Source organism: Microcebus murinus, chromosome 18 (assembly GCF_040939455.1).
Source record: "Microcebus murinus isolate Inina chromosome 18, M.murinus_Inina_mat1.0, whole genome shotgun sequence".
NCBI lineage: Eukaryota > Metazoa > Chordata > Mammalia > Primates > Cheirogaleidae > Microcebus > Microcebus murinus.
This window is the reverse complement of record NC_134121.1, coordinates 28,928,634-28,948,757: the sequence shown is the minus strand read 5'-3', so window position 1 is coordinate 28,948,757 and position 20,124 is coordinate 28,928,634. Positions and strand designations below refer to the sequence as shown.

At 33.7% G+C, this 20,124-nt stretch overlaps 1 protein-coding gene across 2 annotated transcripts in view; it reads left to right on the top strand.

Annotated features, from left to right (window-relative positions):
- USP32 (ubiquitin specific peptidase 32) overlaps positions 1-20,124 on the top strand; it is a 205,514-nt gene that overhangs the window by 159,717 nt on the left and 25,673 nt on the right. Inside the window, exons 13-25 of one of the 2 annotated variants that reach the window (XM_012777151.3) lie at positions 2,259-2,451; positions 3,442-3,617; positions 4,603-4,743; positions 7,734-7,851; positions 11,258-11,412; positions 12,590-12,671; positions 13,796-13,870; positions 14,470-14,608; positions 14,864-14,969; positions 16,148-16,321; positions 16,981-17,155; positions 17,611-17,762; positions 19,058-19,169. In XM_012777151.3, the coding sequence (XP_012632605.2) occupies positions 2,259-2,451; positions 3,442-3,617; positions 4,603-4,743; positions 7,734-7,851; positions 11,258-11,412; positions 12,590-12,671; positions 13,796-13,870; positions 14,470-14,608; positions 14,864-14,969; positions 16,148-16,321; positions 16,981-17,155; positions 17,611-17,762; positions 19,058-19,169 (1,798 nt within the window). Of the gene's footprint in view, positions 1-2,258; positions 2,452-3,441; positions 3,618-4,602; positions 4,744-7,733; positions 7,894-11,257; positions 11,413-12,589; positions 12,672-13,795; positions 13,871-14,469; positions 14,609-14,863; positions 14,970-16,147; positions 16,322-16,980; positions 17,156-17,610; positions 17,763-19,057; positions 19,170-20,124 lie in introns of both variants that reach the window. The other variant, XM_012777062.3, reaches the window with a different exon arrangement.

Here is a 20,124-nt window from a genome sequence, read left to right as displayed (position 1 = left end):
AGTTAATTGGTATGTGGAAAGAAACCAAGGTTTCATTCTAACTTTTCTTGACACTCTTTTAATTAAAGGCCTTGGAATTTCTTCAGAGCTTACTTCTAAAAGGACCATAGGTTGATAATATTCACTTGGTTTATAGATCAGAGAGGAAAACAGCTGATGCAGTGTTGATCAATGTCTTCTTGTATTGACTAAAATTAGAGATTCTATAATTGCTTTAAGAAAACAAAAGCATGAACTATGCTGTTTGTATACTCTGACTTGGAGTTTGTTTGTTAAATTTGATGTGTCAGTTAGTTTACAAGCAGTGCCTTTAAGACCCACCTTCATTGATCAGTTTTATCTACTATAATTCATGTCAGAGTTTCTTGACTGAGTTCTTCTACCCATGCTATTGTCTGTCTCCTCCTGTGGGATCTTGTTCTGCTGGTTAGTTCTTTTAGCCTTTCTCTTACCCTTTCAATCACAGATAATATTCTGATCTCTCTTTAAAATTCTCATAGTACCTTCCCTTTCTGCTTCTCAATTCTTCTCTCTCTTTTTTCACTCTTAAACTTAGTGGAAAATAGTTCTATTCTATTGGTTTCTGCCGCTGAGACTTTGCAATGGCCTGATTCTTTGTTTGCCTCTCTGACCATTCAGAATCGGTGTCCCTAACAAGATTCCTCCATTACCTATCTTGTAAATATTGCTCACTTCTCATTCTGTATATACCATTTTTTGTGTGTTTCAGGAAGTTTAATAGCCTCAAATCTTTATATCCAGGCTGTTTCTCTGTGCTGAGCCTCAAACGTTCAGATATCTAAAACCAGAATATCTCAAAATATGCTCATTCCCAAACCATACCCATTCATCCACATACCTTATTTTATAACAGTGTTAACTTCCATCCAGTCTTCTAAACCAGCACCTCATGTTCTTCCTTGGAATTATCCTTGTTCCTTTTTAATACACAGTTATTTGTCAAATTTTTTCACTTCGTACGTCTTTACCAAATCCATGCTTTTCTTTTCATCTCCTTATTTCTGGCTCTAGCTTGGTTTAGGACTTCATCATCTGTTACCTGATTTATTACTGGAGTCTTTCGACTTATGTCCCAGCTTTAATTTTGGCCTCTGGTCCTTTCTAAGACTACACTAAAATTATTTTTAAAGCAAAAATTGGATTGTGTTAATTCTCCTATTTAAAAGTTTCTCACAGAAAATTTATGATTTTAGTGAAAAATGTATACTGTGTTTAAAATATGATTTATAGATTTAACTACAACCAAAATGATAATTCACATTTTTGAATGCCATGTAATCTTCATAACAACTCAGTACAGTAGATACTAATATTTCTCTAATTTTTACCCATGAAGAAACTGAGGCTTAGAAGTTTAGTTACTGTGAAAGGTAACATAGCTGGTAGGTCATGGCCTTACCCATAACTATATACATACACCACTCATCTTTTACATATACATATTTTTTTTTAGTCACAAATAAAACACATCAAAATGTAAACTATAGTTATTGCTAAATGATGGAATCTGAGTACATATGATACTTATTTTCTTCATATTTTCTATATTTTTTACAGTGAGTGTTAATCTTTAATAAAAAGTATAAATATTTAATTTTTAATATTAAAAAGGCTTCCAACAAAATAAAGTCTGAATTACTTTATGTGGCACAGAGTCCTTCGAAGTTCATTCCCAGTCTACCTCACCAATTTTTTTTTTTACATACATACTTTCCCGCCTTAAAGAGATTAAAATTTAGTTATTAACAGATATTAAAATGTTTTAAAATGGTTATAGGCAAACACCAGGAGGATTAGAAACAATAGATCATCGAAAGATTCTTTTTTTTTTCTTTTGAGACAGAGTCTCACTCTGTTGCCTGAGCTAGAGTACCATGGCATCAGCCTAGCTCACAGCAACCTCAAACTTCTGGGCTCAAGCGATCCTCCTGCCTCAGCCTCCCGAGTACCTGGGACTACAGGCATGCACCACCATACCTGGCTAATTTTTTCTATATTTTTAGTTGGCCGATTAATTAATTTCTTTCTATTTTTAGTAGAGACAAGGTCTCGCTCTTGCTCAGGCTGATTTCAAACTCCTGACCTTGAGCGATCCGCCCGCCTCGGCCTCCCAGAGTGCTGGGATTACAGGTGTGAGCCACGGCACCCGGCCGATCATTGTGAGATTCATTTTTGAAGGCTACATAGTTGTCAGATTATTAAATTTTTCTTCTTATATTCTGACTTCATGATTTTAGGATGCTAACCCTGTTGTAATTGAGCCATCATCTATTATGAATGGAGGGAAACATTCGCTTGGAACACCTGTACATCCTATGGAGCAGGGTGAAGATAGAATTGGTGGCAGCCTCAGTTATGTGAATACCACAGAAGAGAAATTTTCAGACAACATTTCTTCTGCATCTGAAGCCTCAGAAACTGCTGGTAGCGGTAAGTATGCCTTACTCCCCATGAGGTTTAGTTATAGTTAGTTCTTAAGGGAGTCTAATTTGGCAGAGAGTATGGGGAATGGAGTATTGGATATCAGGCTTCTATTCACAGAAATAAATTTTGAATGAAATGATCAGTTATAAGATTCTTGAATATATTAATAGCTTTACTAAGAAAAACTTTTTTATATTCTACTTCATTAATCTCTCATTATGAAAATATTTTCACTATTTTTATTGATCAAGCCACATCTCTCCATATTACTGTTAAATTATTTAGTACTTAAGAAAATCGGACATTTCATACTAATAACCAGTATTTGGTTCACTTCCTCCCCTCCTATCAGAGGACATGTAATTCTCATGATGAATTATTATTAAATAGATATTCTGGGAGGGTGTCCAAATGTTCACTCAGTGATACTTTTAAAAGCTTTTAGTCTACTTAGTGCCATACTGTGAATTATCCAGAAAAGGATACATTGTATTTCCTATCTTCTACAGATTTATCAGAATCTAAAACTCTACTGACATGCCAACAGAATAATAGCATTAACCAGTACATGGCCATCGAGTTCATATCTTTTTTTTTTTTTTTTTTTTTTTGAGACAGAGTCTCACTTTGTTGCCCAGGCTAGAGTGAGTGCCGTGGCGTCAGCCTGGCTCACAGCATCCTCAATCTCCGGGGCTCAGCGATCCTACTGCCTTAGCCTCCCGAGTAGCTGGGACTACAGGCATGCACCACCATGACCGGCTAATTTTTTGTATATATATTTTTAGTTGGTCAATTAATTTATTTCTATTTTTGGTAGAGATGGGGTCTCGCTCAGGCTGGTTTTGAACTCCTGACCTTGAGCAATCCGCCCGCCTCAGCCTCCCAAAGTGCTAGGATTACAGGCGTGAGCCACCACGCCCGGCCGAGTTCATATCTTTAAGCCTGTTTATGTATAATAACTAAAAATAAGAGATTCCATCCTCCTTTTCTTCATAGGCTTTCTGTATTCTGCTGCACCAGGGGCAGATGTGTGCTTTGCTCGACAACATAACACTTCTGACAATAACAACCAGTGTTTGCTAGGAGCCAATGGGAATATTTTATTGCACCTTAATCCTCAGAAACCAGGGGCTATTGATAACCAGCCACTAGTAACTCAAGAACCAGTAAAGGTAAATAATTTCACATCTAAAATTAAAGTTCTTTTCTTTTAGGTTGCCAATAAATTTCCATTTAGAGGTTTTAGCACATAGCAAGACATTGTTAATTCATTTAATTACCCTGTTGTAGATGGAAGTCTGTTTGTATACTTCCTTCTTCCCCTCCCCTCTCCTCTTTTCTTCCTTTGCCTCCCTCCCTCCCTTCCTCCCTTCCTTCCTTCCTCCCTCCCTCCCTCCCTTCCTCCCTTCCTCCCTTCCTCCTTTTTCCCTTTCCTGTTCCCCTTTGCCTTCCTCCTTTCCCCTTTCTCCTTCCCCCTTTTCCCTTCCCCCTTTCCCCTTCCACCTTTCCCCTTCCACCTTTCCTCTTCTCCTTTCCCCCTCCCTTTTCTCCTGTTTTCCCTTCTTTTTCCCTTCCCTTCTTTCAAGAGATGGGGTCTCACTCTGTTGCCCAGGCTGGGAGTGCAGTGGCATGATCATAGCTCACTGTAGCCTCCAACTTCTGGGTTCAAGCAGTCCTCTCACCATAGCCTCCCAAGTAGCTGGGATTATAGGTGCAAACCACCACACCCAGGGCCCACCTGTAGAGTACATTTCTGTGAAAATATTTTATGATTTAGAATTAACAGAGAAGTAGTGTAGTGATCCTCGGAAATGTTATTATTCTTTCTTACGACAGCTACTGTGAAAATCTTGTTTCACATGTATTAGATGTGGAATTTTTTTTTCCAAAATATTATTTGTTGTTCGAAAGAAATCTGCAAAAACTAGTATTATTTCCAAACGCTCTGATGATTCTTCCAAATTCTTGAGTTCCCTAACTTAAATAGTTTATTTTGAAAATAAAAAATAAAAATCTCTCTTTAAAAGTTCAGTTTTTCTGGTAACATGAAACTCTGGGTAGTGACATATGAGTTTGTTCTCCTTTATCTAGGTTTTGTTAAAAGACAAAAGACTTTGTAATATGAAAAATCAGTATTTTCATTTCATTCTTTTTAAGGCTACATCATTAACACTGGAAGGAGGGCGATTAAAACGAACTCCACAGCTGATCCATGGACGAGATTATGAAATGGTCCCAGAACCTGTGTGGAGAGCGCTTTATCATTGGTATGGAGCAAACCTGGCCTTACCTAGACCAGTAAGTATAGCTAGTAGTGCCTTATATAAGGAGCAGTCATAGATGGGGTCTTCAGTTACTTTTTTGTGTGAATCTCACTTTCCCCAAATTAGTTCTTCCATTATGGTAGCAGAATAATCAGAACCTGTTCAAATTAGTTGAACAAATACTTTTAGGTTCCTTCACATTCATTCATCATTTATTGAGCACTGTAATAGGAACCAACCATACAATGATATACCTGTGGAAGTGGATGGCTAACATGGAATGAAAGGAATAGGGTTCAGTATTGTATATAGTTTGATGTTTTAGAGCCTGTCTGAATTCAGATTGCCATTGTTCCAGTTTCTAAATCTAAGTTTTCTCATCTGTAAAATGGGAATAAGTTTGCCTACCTCATTAGAGTTGTTTTGAGAATTAAATAATACAAGGGAAGGGGAAAGGAACTACGAAAAGAAAAAAGAAAGAGAATTAAATAATACATATGGTTAGAATCATCACTTACTATGAATCATCTGATTCATAGTAAGTGGTCAGTAAATGTTGACTGCTTGCTACTCTAATTGTTATCATTATATAATAATTAATAAATGAGTTTGTTCAGAGCCTCACAAAAGATCATGTTTTTTACATTGATGTCAGATAAATATTAGTTTAAACCGTAATTTTTCTGGGTTAAATGTCCATTTGCTGGCTCAATTGTATTTTTTCATCTCAAAATATGATAAATTTGCCTGATTTCAGGGAAAATTGCTTTGAAAACATTTAAAATATGATGTTCCCAGTTAGAGAACACTATATTCATGGGAAGGTTAAAAATGAATGCTTTCACCTTCATACTTACAGAAATAATGTTTTTTGAAACATAGCTTTATTTTATTTGCAGGTATGATACATGCTCAATAACAACTTAAGCTAGAAAAAATAAAAGTAAAAATCATGTTATATCCTGCCACCTAGAGATAACTACTACTAACATTTTGTTGTGCATCTTTCCAAGCATCCCTCTGTTTCTGTCTATATATATATTTGGATAAGTGTGGATAATTTTATGAAAATGAATCATACCTGATGTTTTGTGATCTGTTTTTACTAACATAGAAACAATAAATATCTTTGTATGCTAATAAATTTAGACTTATACCATCATTTTTTAATAATTACAGTGTTCCCTTATATACATTACATACATGCACACATGGATATGTACAGAAATCATTTATTAACCAATTACCTATTGGTGGACATTTTGTTTACCTTTAGCTTTTAGTTGTCTAAAGCAGTTTTCTGTAACCATTCTCTTTCCAAATGTGTGTGATGATCTCTTTAAGGTAGATTCCTGTAAATGGACTTGCTATATCAAAAGATGCACACATTTTACATTTTAATACATATTATTTATTCTCTTCTATAAAGATTATGCCTAAACTAGTTTTCATATGAAGGGATTATATTGTATTTCTTGTTTACTGGGTGATATTGAAGTTTTTAACAAGTTCATAGACAAAGATAATTAAAATGTAAATGTGTAAATGTATGTGAGTAACATGTGTGTGTGAGAATTTGTTAAACTATAATTTGCTCACAAAATCCCTTGTTATCTTGAAAAGCAAAATATACAAGGACTACTTCATTGTCAGTTAAGATTCTGCCAGAGGTGTATTTTTATGTTGTCTGACAACAGATGCTGAATTATTAATCATTTTGAAAAGCATACTTAAACTGAAATCATAAGAAATCATGGTTGGCTTTGCAGCTGTCAGTGCCTGTCTAGGCAAGGTGGACAGGTTTTATTTCCTCTAGTGATCTGAGAGGAGTGTGCCAGGAAGGACTCCTTTTACTGCTTACTATTTAAATAGGAGTTGAAAACCTCCCAAATGGACACTTTCAAATGCTATATTACAGCATATCACAACATGCAGAATACTTTTAAGAAAATAGTCCTAAAGGTTTGATTTGTAGTATTGTTTTTATTTGATTCTTTTTTTTTTTATTTGATTCTTTATTGCCCCTTTTGGATAATGAAAAATACTCTGTTGCATAAGATATTGGTTACCAGAGTAAAGGGAAATAACATAAAGCCTAATCACTTGAGACTGTTAAGATTCTATAGGATATTTTGTTTGAAAGAGTTTGAGTGTTAACCCTGCTATCCTTTTAGAATATATTAATAAAATTAATAATGTGCTACTCTTAAAGCTCGTGAAACAATATTTTAATAATAAATGTTTTCCTGTGTATATGAGCTTGTAAGCAGATTAGAGCTACTTAAAAATTCTATTCCAACAATGTTAAACCTCAGTTTTGTACATCAAATTTTTTTGTATAAATCATAGACAAAAAACATATGAACCAACTGGTTACTCAAGGAGAACATAGAACATTTTTATATGGAAACAGTTTTACTCTTACTAGTAATACAGTAAATAAAATTTTAAGTAATAATTATAATATTCTTTACATGCGTTAAAGAAATAGAAGTATTTTTTAATGATGCCCAATGATAAGGTTTTGTGAGAGTGGTACATTCATACATTACTGGGAATAGTGTAAATTGCTAAACTTTATGTGACAATATAACTATGTAGTTAATGACTTCAGTACTTCCATGATTTTTTACTTTTAACTCCAATTTTATGAATTTGTCCTTAAAACATCAGTCATTTATATATGTAAAATATGTAAAAGTGAAAAAAAGGAGTTATGGTGTGAGGGTAGCAGAATTGTCGATAATATTTAAGGTTTTTTTCCCCTTAATTTTGTTACTCTCTTTTAAATGAAAGGGGGAAAAATGCCCACAGGAGTTCTAATCTTTATAGACGGGTATGGTAGCAGGAGCTTGAATATTCAAACCCATATAACTAAAATGTATGAGTTTCAGTAATCTACTGAAATACAAGTAGTGAACTTGTCAAAGATTTCGTTTAAAGATAAATCTAAGAAATTAGATTAAAATGGCAAGTTTTGTTTCATCTTTCAGAGTGATCACTTTTTATCTTTTAAAACAACAGGTGATCAAGAATAGCAAGACAGACATTCCAGAACTGGAATTATTTCCTCGCTATCTTCTCTTCCTGAGACAGCAGCCTGCTACTCGGACACAGCAGTCTAACATCTGGGTGAATATGGGTATGATGAGCCTGAGAATGTTTCCTCAGCATTTACCGAGAGGTAACTTAAGAATGCAGCAAGAATACCATGCATTTCCTTTAAAAAAAAGAAAAAGAAAACCAATTTGCTCAGAGTCTGGTGCCACTGTGTTAATACACATTCCCATCTGCTTTCATGCAGAATCAGTAAATCATGTGTGGGGCTTAGATCTATGGTCATGCGCAAGACTGGATGGGGGATAGAGGCAAAATCCAGCAGTAAACTGAGAAGGGATATTTCCTTTTCTAGTTTGTAAACATGGAGATAATAAATAGAAATAGATTTTACATACTTTATTTCTTTGAGATTAGCCATTGTAAATTATTACTAGACTTAGTTGTAGTCTACCAGTCATTGACCTGTCTTTTCAAATCCACTCAAATTTATAAGAAGTAATTCATTTTATACTATCATCTTTTGTGTTTGCTTTTTAGAGGTCTTTTGTTTGTTTTGTATGGCAAACGTGATACATTTCTTATGGTAGATCTAAAGAGGCTTTATAAAAGACAGATAATACAGAGCAAAAGGGATATTTTTAAAAATGAAAGTAACATATTTTCTTTGAAAAAAACTCCAAACCTATCAAAATGACTTATAAGTTCCTATTTTAATGTATAACATGTAAAAAGTTCCTTTGATTTCTCTATGAGATTAAATTTATTGTTGGATAAAACTTGCTCTTTGCTTTTGCCTTGCAAGTATTTGAAATTGTTCTTCACCAGTAAAATAATAAGCATTCATTTACACAAAGTTTGAGACTTTGTGTTAACAATACTAGAATGTTATTTAGTTAATATAACTTAGAATGCAAGAACTACCTCTAAACCCAAAGCAACCCTATATAAGTACTAGCTCTCCTTTGAAATTGAACAGGGTTAATTTTATGTCTTCATTAAAGATTATATCCACATAATATATGAAGATTCTTTATTGTTTCGTAAGCATTATAGCAAAGCAGTAGCTTCTACCTAACCAAACTTTATCTTTGGGGAAAACGTTAAAATCAAAAAACAGTGAAATAGAATCTTTATGAAACATTCTTGGTTTAATTTTCCATTGAATAGAAGTATTATCCTTGCTTTCATGGCACCCACACAGCACATGTCTTTTTCAATTCTCTTTGAAAGATAACATGAGAGGCAAGATGTGTTGTTGCGCTTTTAGTAAGTATTCTTTGTAACTCTTGTGCTGATCCTAGATTTTTTGCTGCTTCTGTAAATTCCATTAGATTTGTTGGTGCTATTCAAAAGCACAAAATTATATATAAGTGGCTGCCTGCTTAATGAGCTATGCTATAAAAACTTGTAGAAATCAAATTTTTATATTGTGGCTTGGACAATAGAGATTGACTTGGACACTATACTTTTGCATATGCTTCTGAATCCTAGAACTGCGTTGTTCGGATGCTCCAAATTTGTTTTTAATTTGAAACTTTATTCTTTACTAATTAGTTATAAAATCAATCATTAATCATTTTGAAGTTTATAAAATATGCTTTCTTGCTGTAATCTTATGACTAATCCCCTGATGTATATTTGGAGAAATTTGCTCTTTTGTTTTTCTTTTAGGGATTATCCTTTGCTTGCCAATAGTAAAAGATTTGCTTTGCTATGTGTTTAAAAATTGATCACGGTTGGGTTTTGTTCTGCCATGATATAATGATCATCTTTCTCAAATATTCTACTTACTGCAGCTATTTACTAGGCTCTTTTATTCCTTATGAAATGACAGGTATTCAAGCCTTGCCACAGTTACAATAGCTTCAGTATAGCCTTTTCTACAAATATGGCTACAGAAGTCATTGTTTCTTACATAGTTTTTTAGCCTATCTTAGGTGAGTGAATTCTTTTTGAGAATTCTAAAAAAGCAGATGATGCCAATATTTTTCTCAACTTTGTTTAATAGGTGATGACTCACTAAAAGCACATTTAATGGGAGAAAAAAAGCTAAGTCATCATTAACTGGGTAAAAAACTACCTGGAATGTATGCTTATACTCTAAAGGAATTATACTGATATGTTAAGTTTATGTTTTTATTTTGGGTTGCGCAATAAAATACAGCCAGAGTGGACCATTTTAAGCCATAGCTTTTATTTATTTATTTATTAGTTTGTTTGTTTATTTATTTAGACAGAGTCTTGTTCTGTTGCCCAAGCTGGAGTGCCATGGCATCAGCCTAGCTCAAACTCCTATGTTCAAGCAATCCTTGCCTCAGCCTCCTGAGTAGCTGGGACTATTGGCATGTGCCACCATATCCAGCTAATTTTTTTCTAGTTTTTGTTGCCTGGCTAATTTTTTTTTTTCTATTTTTAGTAGAGACGGGGGTCTCGCTCTTGCTCTGGCTGGTCTTGAACTCCTGACCTCAAGCTATCCTCCCACCTTAGTCTCCCAGAGTGCTTGGATTATAGACATGAGCCACCTCACCCAGCCAAGCCACAGCTTTTGTCTGGATTTTGGGTTGAATAGTTAACAAGGGTTTAGCAAGTTTTTCTAGCAACTTACTTGATTTCCATAATCTCTTTGTCATTTCATCCCCCTCCTCTTTTGAAGTATGTAGTTAGATTCAATATATTCTTCTTTCACTGTTAACTCTTTTCCCGTGTATTGCCACTCATTTTGTTTCTGCCTTGAGCCCTGCAGGAATTTAAAGTAATGTCTGCTGTCATCTTATTAGGTGAGCAGACTGTGAATTTTTTTTTTCCTCTCCTACTTTTCAGTAGGACAATTATTTGTTTATTCATTTGGTCATGGGGGTACTTCTTAGCTTCATTTTAAAACTCTGGCCATCTAGAATCTATACCTGTTCAGGATTTTAAGTAAAATTTTCCTTTTTTTTAATTTATACATAATAAATATATGTACATTTTCTTACGTAATTGTACCAATGTGCCAGGTAATTGGGCTACTTAATGATTGAGAGTGATGGGATTAGTAATTGGAAGAAAGTTTATTTTAAGAAAGTGGATCAGGTGAATCCAATTATCTACCTGTGGAATTCAAATCCAGTCCCATGTTATCTCCCCTACTCTTACACTGAGTTTTATTTCATTTTGCTATTGAGTGTGACCCAACTGAGGACAACCTGATACCAATGCCAGTTCTTTGCTAGCATTTCCCACTCTTCTAGGGATCCAAATTTTGCCAATTATTTGGGCCTTAGGGCTCTTGTTATTCTTTTCAAAGTTAAAGCTTTGGATTCACTTTAAGACACTTGAATCGCTGGTCTTCATTTTAAAGCTTTATGGTATTCTTCATCTATAAAACTATTAGACCTATAATTCTCATTTCTTATCATTATTTCCTAAATTAGTACGGTCCCCATTGCTGCAAGGGGTACTTTTTTTTACATCTGCCTTTTTCTTTATTGTGATTACTATAATCATAGGAAATGTACCTTCTCCGAATGCACCTTTAAAGCGGGTATTAGCCTATACAGGCTGTTTTAGTCGAATGCAAACCATCAAGGAAATTCATGAATATCTATCTCAAAGGCTGCGCATTAAAGAGGAAGATATGCGCCTGTGGCTATATAACAGTGAGGTAAGAGGCATCTCAGACTCAAGAAGAGTCTAATTGAGTATTAAATCACATTTCATGAGTATGGAGTTTTTGTCTGTAGTAATTATGCTAAAAACCATGTGTCGGATCGCAATGAAAACTTTGTCTTTATTATGCGTACATGTAGATATTTCTCACTGGAGATCCATTTGGTCACCATGGACAATATCATCTTGGAAAGAATATTGTTATATTATAAAGTTAATGGCAAATATATTTTTTCTTTTCTTTAACTAAATGGACTATTTTAGATTTATTTTAAGGTAACTTACACATATGTTAAAAAATTTTAACAATGCAGAAATATACAGTGAAAATTCCTCCTTTGCATCTTCTGACTCCTATCTTGTACACTTCTCAGAGCCTATGCTGTTAATTGTGTATATGTTCTTGATATATTCAATATAGAAGATACTCTGAAATTGGATCATAAGTGTAGTCTAACCAGTTCTTTATTCTCAAGTGTGTTGTTTCTTAAATCCTCCTTTGGTCACCCTTGAGAGGCTGTATCATATAGTAGTTAAGAGCACAGCTCCTGGAGCCACATTACCAGGAATTAAATTCTGGCTTTGCCATTTTTATTTGTGTAACTAAAGGCAAGTCACTTAACTCTCTCAGTTTTCTCATAAGTGAAATGGGAAAATAATAGTATCTCTCTCAGATTTGTTGGAAGAATTAAAAGAATTTATTCTGTAAGCACTTTAGACAGGATGAACATAAACAAAAATGTATAATTCTGCTGTATGACTTTTGGTTTTACATCTTAGTTCCTAGTAAGTAATCAAGTTCCATTCAACACACTTATTGAATTCCATAACTAGGTAGGTACTAAAGAAAATTTCTTTTCTGCAAGCTTTTCAGAAAATTTAGGTCTCGGTGAACTTTGGCATGATGTATGACAGATCTTCTCCTGGTCCCCCAAAATTGTATATAATTTTGTTTTAGGGAGTAGAGAATGTATATGAAGTTCACATTGTCTTTCTCTAATTTTGCCAATTAAGTTGTAATAAATATTTGTAAACAACTATGATACACTAAATATCTGTACCAAGAGTTGTATAACTGCAAGGAAGTTTTTAATTGCCATTCATTTTTATTTCTGTATTTGTTTCAAGTTTACTAACCAAATTAACGAAAACATTTCTTCCTCCTTACATAGAATTACCTTACTCTGCTGGATGATGAGGATCATAGATTGGAATATTTGAAAATCCAGGATGAACAGCACCTGGTAATTGAAGGTACAAGATAGAAGCATGTATCTATGTTAGATTTTTAGGAGAATTACTCACTAATAATCCATTATATCATTTTTCCCATGGCAACTATTATTTGATCGTTATGTTTTTATGGTAAAGAAAACTCATTGAACTCCTATGTAATCCTACCTTAATATTTAGATTTTAAAAGAAACATTTTGTTTGCAGTCATTGGCTGAAAAGGAGTGGGAATGGTAGTTAGTAAAAACAAGCGAATTCACTTACAAGTTTACAGAGTTTCTTAAAATTTTCAAGCTACCTCTTTGAGTAAGAAGAACAGCTTTCTTGCATAGTAGCACAGGCTTTCATTAGTCATCAAAACTGGCTACTTACTGGCAGAGCTACTTGTATATTCACACATGGATTTACACACTGACACATGTCATTGAAAACTTAATGTGTCTTTTCCCATTAAGATTCATGGAAACATTGCTAGCTGCCTTTGTATTAAAATGCATAGATTACTCTGACAGTTGTTGCAATTTAAGAAAGAATTATATTTTTAATGTTTTAAGTTTAAGAAATTCCAGTATTTTTGAGCTTTAATTACTTCTGTAGATAGTGAGTATAATTCTGCTTCAAGTAGATAATTGAAGGAATAGCTCATTAATTCTAACCAATTGACTTTAAAGACCCCAATATAAAGCATAGGAGTGGTTCAGAGCTACTTATAGTCAAGTACTACATAAAGATGTTTCAGTCAACAACAGACTGCTTATATGGCAGTGGTCCCATAAGATTATACTATATTTTTACTGTACCTTTGCTATGTTTAGATACACAAATACTTTTACCATTATGTTACAGTTGCCTACAGCATTCAGTATAGTAACATGCTGTACAGGGTTGTAGCCTAGAAGCAATAGGCTATACCATATAGCCTCAATTTCTGTAAGGATACCCTATAATGTTTGTGCAGTGATGAAATCACCTAATGCTGCATATCTCAGAACGTGTCCTCGTCATTAAGCGACACATATAGTAAAATTAACTTGATTTTTTTTTGATGTTCTGATTTAGAAATAACTCTTTAAAAAAATGGAAGCAATTGAGTGGGCATGAATTGGTTGGATGAGAAATTAACACATTCTTATCTGTCTTTCCAGTTCGCAACAAAGATATGAGTTGGCCTGAGGAGATGTCTTTTATAGCAAATAGTAGTAAAATAGATAGACACAAGGGTAAGTCTCCAGTGTAGTGTTTTAAATGTTTGAGATGATTAAATCATTCAATCAGATTAAATCATTTGATCATTATATCCCTTGATCATTAAATTAAACCATTAAATCACTTAATTATCAGAGATGATTTTAAATGTATTCTTATTTTTTCTTCTCTCAACTATTAAAGTGGTGACACCTTTTGGTCTTCTAGTTCAAAATGAATTAGGGCCTCTCTTCTTCTTTTTTCCTGAAGCAGCATTTGATGCTGGTAAACCCAGCATCAAATTATTTTCTAAATTTCTTTCTAACCCTCCAATTAAATAATGTATATATTTTAAAGACTTACTGGAAGAAGAATTGTTTGAATTCTTTAGAAAATATCATAGCAATTAAAGAGAATAATTGGTGCTTCTGGGTTACAAATGATCATGGATCATCACGATTCCCAGACCCTCCATGAAAAACCTTCTCAACTTTAGCATTTGAAAGACCTGCTAGAGAAAGATTAGCACCTTTAGTTGACAAAAAGAGTTATAAAAATTGTTTAAGTGACTACAAGAACTGTCCTGTGACATATTACTACAGCTAGGCTTTGGTTCTCATTTTGTTTGTTCCAGTTCCCACAGAAAAGGGAGCCACAGGTCTGAGCAACCTGGGAAACACATGCTTCATGAACTCAAGCATCCAGTGTGTTAGTAACACACAACCACTGACACAGTATTTCATCTCAGGGAGACATCTTTATGAACTCAACAGGTAATCTTTCTTGAGCCATTGGCCTCTAACCCTTCTATGACTTTGGTATAAACCCAGTATCCCCTAAATCTTCTCTTTCTTCACCCTAGTTGAGAAAGATCATATCTTACTTGCCCTGTTTAGTATGAAATAAGGGCTACTTCTCTTGTTTCAAAAAGAAAAGAGATTTTGATGTAAGGTGCTAGGCATTTCCGTGCCCACATGCTTGTGATTTATGAGAATCTTTGGCAACAAATTTTCCTCTCAAACTTCTAGGACAAATCCCATTGGTATGAAGGGACATATGGCTAAATGCTATGGTGATTTAGTACAAGAACTTTGGAGTGGAACTCAGAAGAATGTTGCCCCATTAAAGCTTCGGGTAAGCAAGTTAAAATAATATGAAAGTATTTTATTCCTAAATAGTTGTGATTCTTTTTCTCTACTTGTTTTGTGTGTTTAGATTTTCAGTTTAGTAAATATTTTTGGATCCTTCACTAGGCATAAACCAGATGTTAAATACTTAAATATATGCAAAATACTACTATACATGTAGTGAGAAGGAAAAGACTGAAGGCACAGTCTAAATTTGGGATGTCATTCATTTTACTAATTTATCAAATATCTTGTATGATGAATAAACCTTTTTTTGGTAATGCATTACTATTAGTAGTATTCTAATTCAGAATCTGATTAATTATAACCAATACATTTTCAGTATTACTAAGATAATTACTTCTATCTGTAGAATATAAACAAGTAGCAGAACGAAAGAATATAACTCATGGATACAAGTTTTATATTAATATGTAGTAGGTTTTAGTGAAGTTAGGATTATTATCTTTATTTAAAAACAAGGCATAATCCTTTTAAGTTAAAAATTAATAAGCATAATATCTAAAAATTTGACTACTTGCCACTTGTCAGGCAAGTCTAATTACTTTTATGTGTATTGACTCATTCTTCATCTAAATAATCCTATAATGTAATCTCGATTTTATAGTTCAGGAAACTAAGGCTCAGAGTGATGAAATAGCTAGCCCAAGATTATAACTCTAGTAAGTCCTCATAGTTAAAGTCTATGCTATTCTGCCTCTAATAATAAATGTTAGGGTACAACAAGATCAGAAAATGTAACTCTGGAAGAAAACATTACATTATAAAAAATTATGTATATTATTTTATATACCTATAAAATATACATATTTTATATACATATAAAATGTGTAAGACATTGTAGAACAGGAAGCCTTTCAGTGTGAGCAAATGTTCTTTTAATATTTCTGTCTTAAGTAACATCTATGTGCTTAAAGAACTCAGTTTGCTTATGTGATACTGAACTGGGACACAGTACTGGCCAAAGGGCTTCTCTTTTTTTGTTTGTTTGAGACTAAGATCAGAAAGATTTCATGATTATCCAAATATATTTGCTGAAATAAAAGCAGGCTAAATACTATACTGTTTACTTTCTTATAATACCTCTGATTGAATTGTGGGGCATGTTCATTCCAAATTTTATGGGGTAGGAAATAATGACTGTGACTCTTCTCATATTTATAGTGGACCATAGCAAAATATGCTCCCAGGTTTAATGGGTTCCAGCAACAAGACTCCCAAGAACTCCTGGCATTTCTCTTGGATGGCCTTCATGAAGATCTCAACCGAGTCCATGAGAAACCATATGTGGAACTGAAGGACAGTGATGGCCGACCAGACTGGGAAGTAGCTGCAGAGGTTTGTCAGTTTTGAGTTTCTAATGTGAGCAATAGATAAATGTTCTGGCCACAAGTATATATAGCACAACTTAAATGCAAACTAAACTATTCTGTGATCAGGATTTTGCTGTGAAAACAAAGGAGTTTGTATTTCTATGCTTACTTCTTATGGAGTAATACCAAAACAAAAGCATGTTTAATGAAAATATAAAAAATGTTGCCATTTCACATTATAAACTTCATGGGACTGGATATAGGAATAATTATCTAATGGAATTTAAAGAATCCCTGTAATTGTTAAAGTAGTGTATACAGTGACCTATAGGCATGTTTTATTTGCTTTTTAATGGACAAAGAAGTTTAATATTCACTATTGTATATGGTAAGAACAAATGAAATATAGGATTTTCCTTCTGAATTTAATATTTTATAGGTTATGCAGAAAGGACCAATTTCTATTCAATAGCTAGTTTTCTATACTCAGGAGGCAGTACATTTTAAATTACATATCTGAATTATAAATTTATAGGCAGAAAGATTTTATATTTTAAGCAGAGATTAAGGATTATATTCTTTACATTTAAATACAATATATTTAACCTGTTTTATTGAATTTGTGTAGAAATGGTTATCTTTTGAATTTTGAGAAGAAAGTTCTATAATCTTTTTCATCACTAGGCCTGGGACAACCATCTGAGAAGAAATAGATCAATTGTGGTGGATTTGTTCCATGGGCAGCTAAGATCTCAAGTCAAATGCAAGACATGTGGGCATATAAGTGTCCGATTTGACCCTTTTAATTTTTTGTCTTTGCCACTACCAATGGACAGTTATATGCACTTAGAAATAACAGGTGGGTCACAAAGAAGACTATTTGATTCTATTTTCTTTACCTTATGTAAGCAGCCTAAATTTGTAATTGTAGTTATTTGTTCACAATGTATTCTCATAAAGATTGGTAGTCAGCATATTGTAATGTAGCAATCTAGTTATAGACATGATTTGAGGTTTGAAAGATTTGGACCATGGGCCCAGTTTTGTGGCCGTTGGTTGTTCTTTTAGTTTCAGATGTGCCAGAAACTCTCTTTAAAACCTTGCAAACACACTCACAATTCTATATGAGAGGAACATAAAATCTTGATTTCACTCAGTTATCCCTAAATACAGACTATTTTAACATTTATGTATAAAATAAAAATCATAGGCTGAAATGCTTGCCATTTGCAAGTCTGATATATCTGTACACAGAGTGTAAGACTTTCAATGAAACCTACATGTTACTGATGAAAAATCCTTTCTCTTTACTAGTAATTAAGTTAGATGGTACTACCCCTGTACGATATGGATTAAGACTGAATATGGATGAAAAATACACAGGTTTAAAAAAACAGCTGAGTGATCTCTGTGGACTCCATTCAGAACAAATCCTTCTTGCAGAAGTGCATGGTTCCAACATAAAGGTAATATTAACTACTTTTTCTAGGAAACCTTTGGTTCTATCCTTTAAAGATCACAGCTTTCTCAATTATTATCAATTTATTGTTATGTTAAATGACTGAGGGAGATATTAAAATATAATAAAAACTGAACAAAAAAACTTAGTAAGTTTTCCAACCCAGAAACTTATTAAAAGGATAAAGGACTGTACTATAGCCTGGATGACAGAGCAAGATCCTGTCTCCAAAAAAGAAAGAAAAAGGAATAATAATTATGTTATTATTTTTAAAGAGAAATATGTAAGGCTACCTATATCGAGTGATCTAGGTGTATCCTTATAGTATGGGTTTTCTCCAGAGAGACTGCTGCTGATTCACTTGCCATCTCTCTGTATTATTACTGTCGCTAGAATTCTTCCTAGGTTAAAGTATTTTGTATATTTATGAATATATGTACTTGCCCTTTCAATACCCTAAGAAAATAGAGAGTAAAGACAAATTAACACCCATCATGTATTCCTGCATACCAGTTAAGGAAACAAATAATCTAATAAATATGTTGTCTACTCTAAATTAAGCTACCTATCATTGTATTATTTACACTCATCTTTGGGGTTTCTGAACACACTTCCACCTCATTGACATTTTCTTAATATGACATGCAAAAGTGCAAGTTTGGGGCTTGGATGCTCGAAATTAAGAATGAAACTTAAGAAATTAGTCTTAGGCCGGGCGCGGTGGCTCACGCCTGTAATCCTAGCTCTCTGGGAGGCCGAGGCGGGCGGATTGCTCGAGGTCAGGAGTTCGAAACCAGCCTGAGCAAGAGCGAGACCCCGTCTCTACTATAAAATAGAAGGAAATTAATTGGCCAACTAATATATATACAAAAAAAAAAAAAATTAGCCGGGCATGGTGGCGAATGCCTGTAGTCCCAGCTACTTGGGAGGCTGAGGCAGGAGGATTGCTTGAGCCAGGAGTTTGAGGTTGCTGTGAGCTAGGCTGACGCCACCGCACTCACTCTAGCCTGGGCAACAAAGCGAGACTCTGTCTCAAAAAAAAAAAAAAAAAAAAAAAAAAGAAATTAGTCTTAAACAACATACTTCCTGTGGAAAGAGATAACAGTTTTCTCTGCACTGAGGTTAGTTTTCTGTTATTTTATCAAGCATTCATTCTTTACTAAGTTGAGAAAAATTATTGTCATCTTGTTTGTTTTACTGATGAAAACATCTAAGACATATTCTCTTCAAGTACATCAGACAGATAATTTTTCCATTTTATCTGAAACATCACCCCCTTCTCATCTTACTGGTTTTCTGTAGAACTTCCCTCAGGACAACCAAAAAGTACGACTTTCAGTGAGTGGATTTTTGTGTGCATTTGAAATTCCTGTTCCTGCATCTCCAATTTCAGCTTCTAGTCCAACACAGACAGGTAAGATAGAACCAGAGCTCCTTTCATAATCTGAAGCTTTAATTATTGGCCTAGGAGTTGTTATCTTTTTTATATTAGTTGCTCTGAGGCTATTAGAGAAAAAGAATTTTAGAACCTGAGGAAAACCTTAATGATCATTCCTCATTTTGTAGATGAGGACCCTAAAATTTAGAGAACCTACGTGAGTTAAGTTAGGTAGTTATTAGCTAATATACCACTAGAATGCAGATCTCTTTTAACTTCTATCTAATACTAATGTAGTATTGGATAGTATGAGAGAAACATACTACCAAAAAATATAAATAATAAATATAGGAATCTGTTTATCAAAGTTTGTGTGTGATTTAACATGGTCACTCAATGAGCCCTTTTGATCATTAGTATGCTTTATCTATTCTTCTTTATACTGTTTATATTAGGTTAATTTCCCTACTATAAAGGGCTTCATAAAAAATGAGGCTCCTCTCATTGGCATAGAGTAGATAGCACTGATGGTGAATTGATGGATGATTTAGTGTTGCTTTTTGTTTACAGCATCACTGTCCAATAGAATTCTGCAATGATGGAAACTTTTTATAATCTTTGCCATCCAGTACGTTATCCACTAGTCACATGGGTTGTTGAGCACTTTAAATGTGGCTAGTGAGCCTAAGGGAATGCATTTTTAATTTAAATTTAAAAAGCAATTATCTGACTAGAGGCTACTGTATTGGACAGAATATTTTTAGAGGAATAGAGAAATGCATTTTAGAGAAGAGGAAAAAAAAAGAAGTGATAGAACTATTTGTATGCCATAACATGGTGCTGATAAAGGTTTTTTTTAGATATTCTACTTAACAGTTTCCAGTAGTTACTCTTGTTTTGCCATTTAGTCATAATTGTGAGTTATGAAAATAAAATCTGAAATTAAAATGTTCCAATAAATCTAGAATTGTTATTTGAATTATGATTTTTC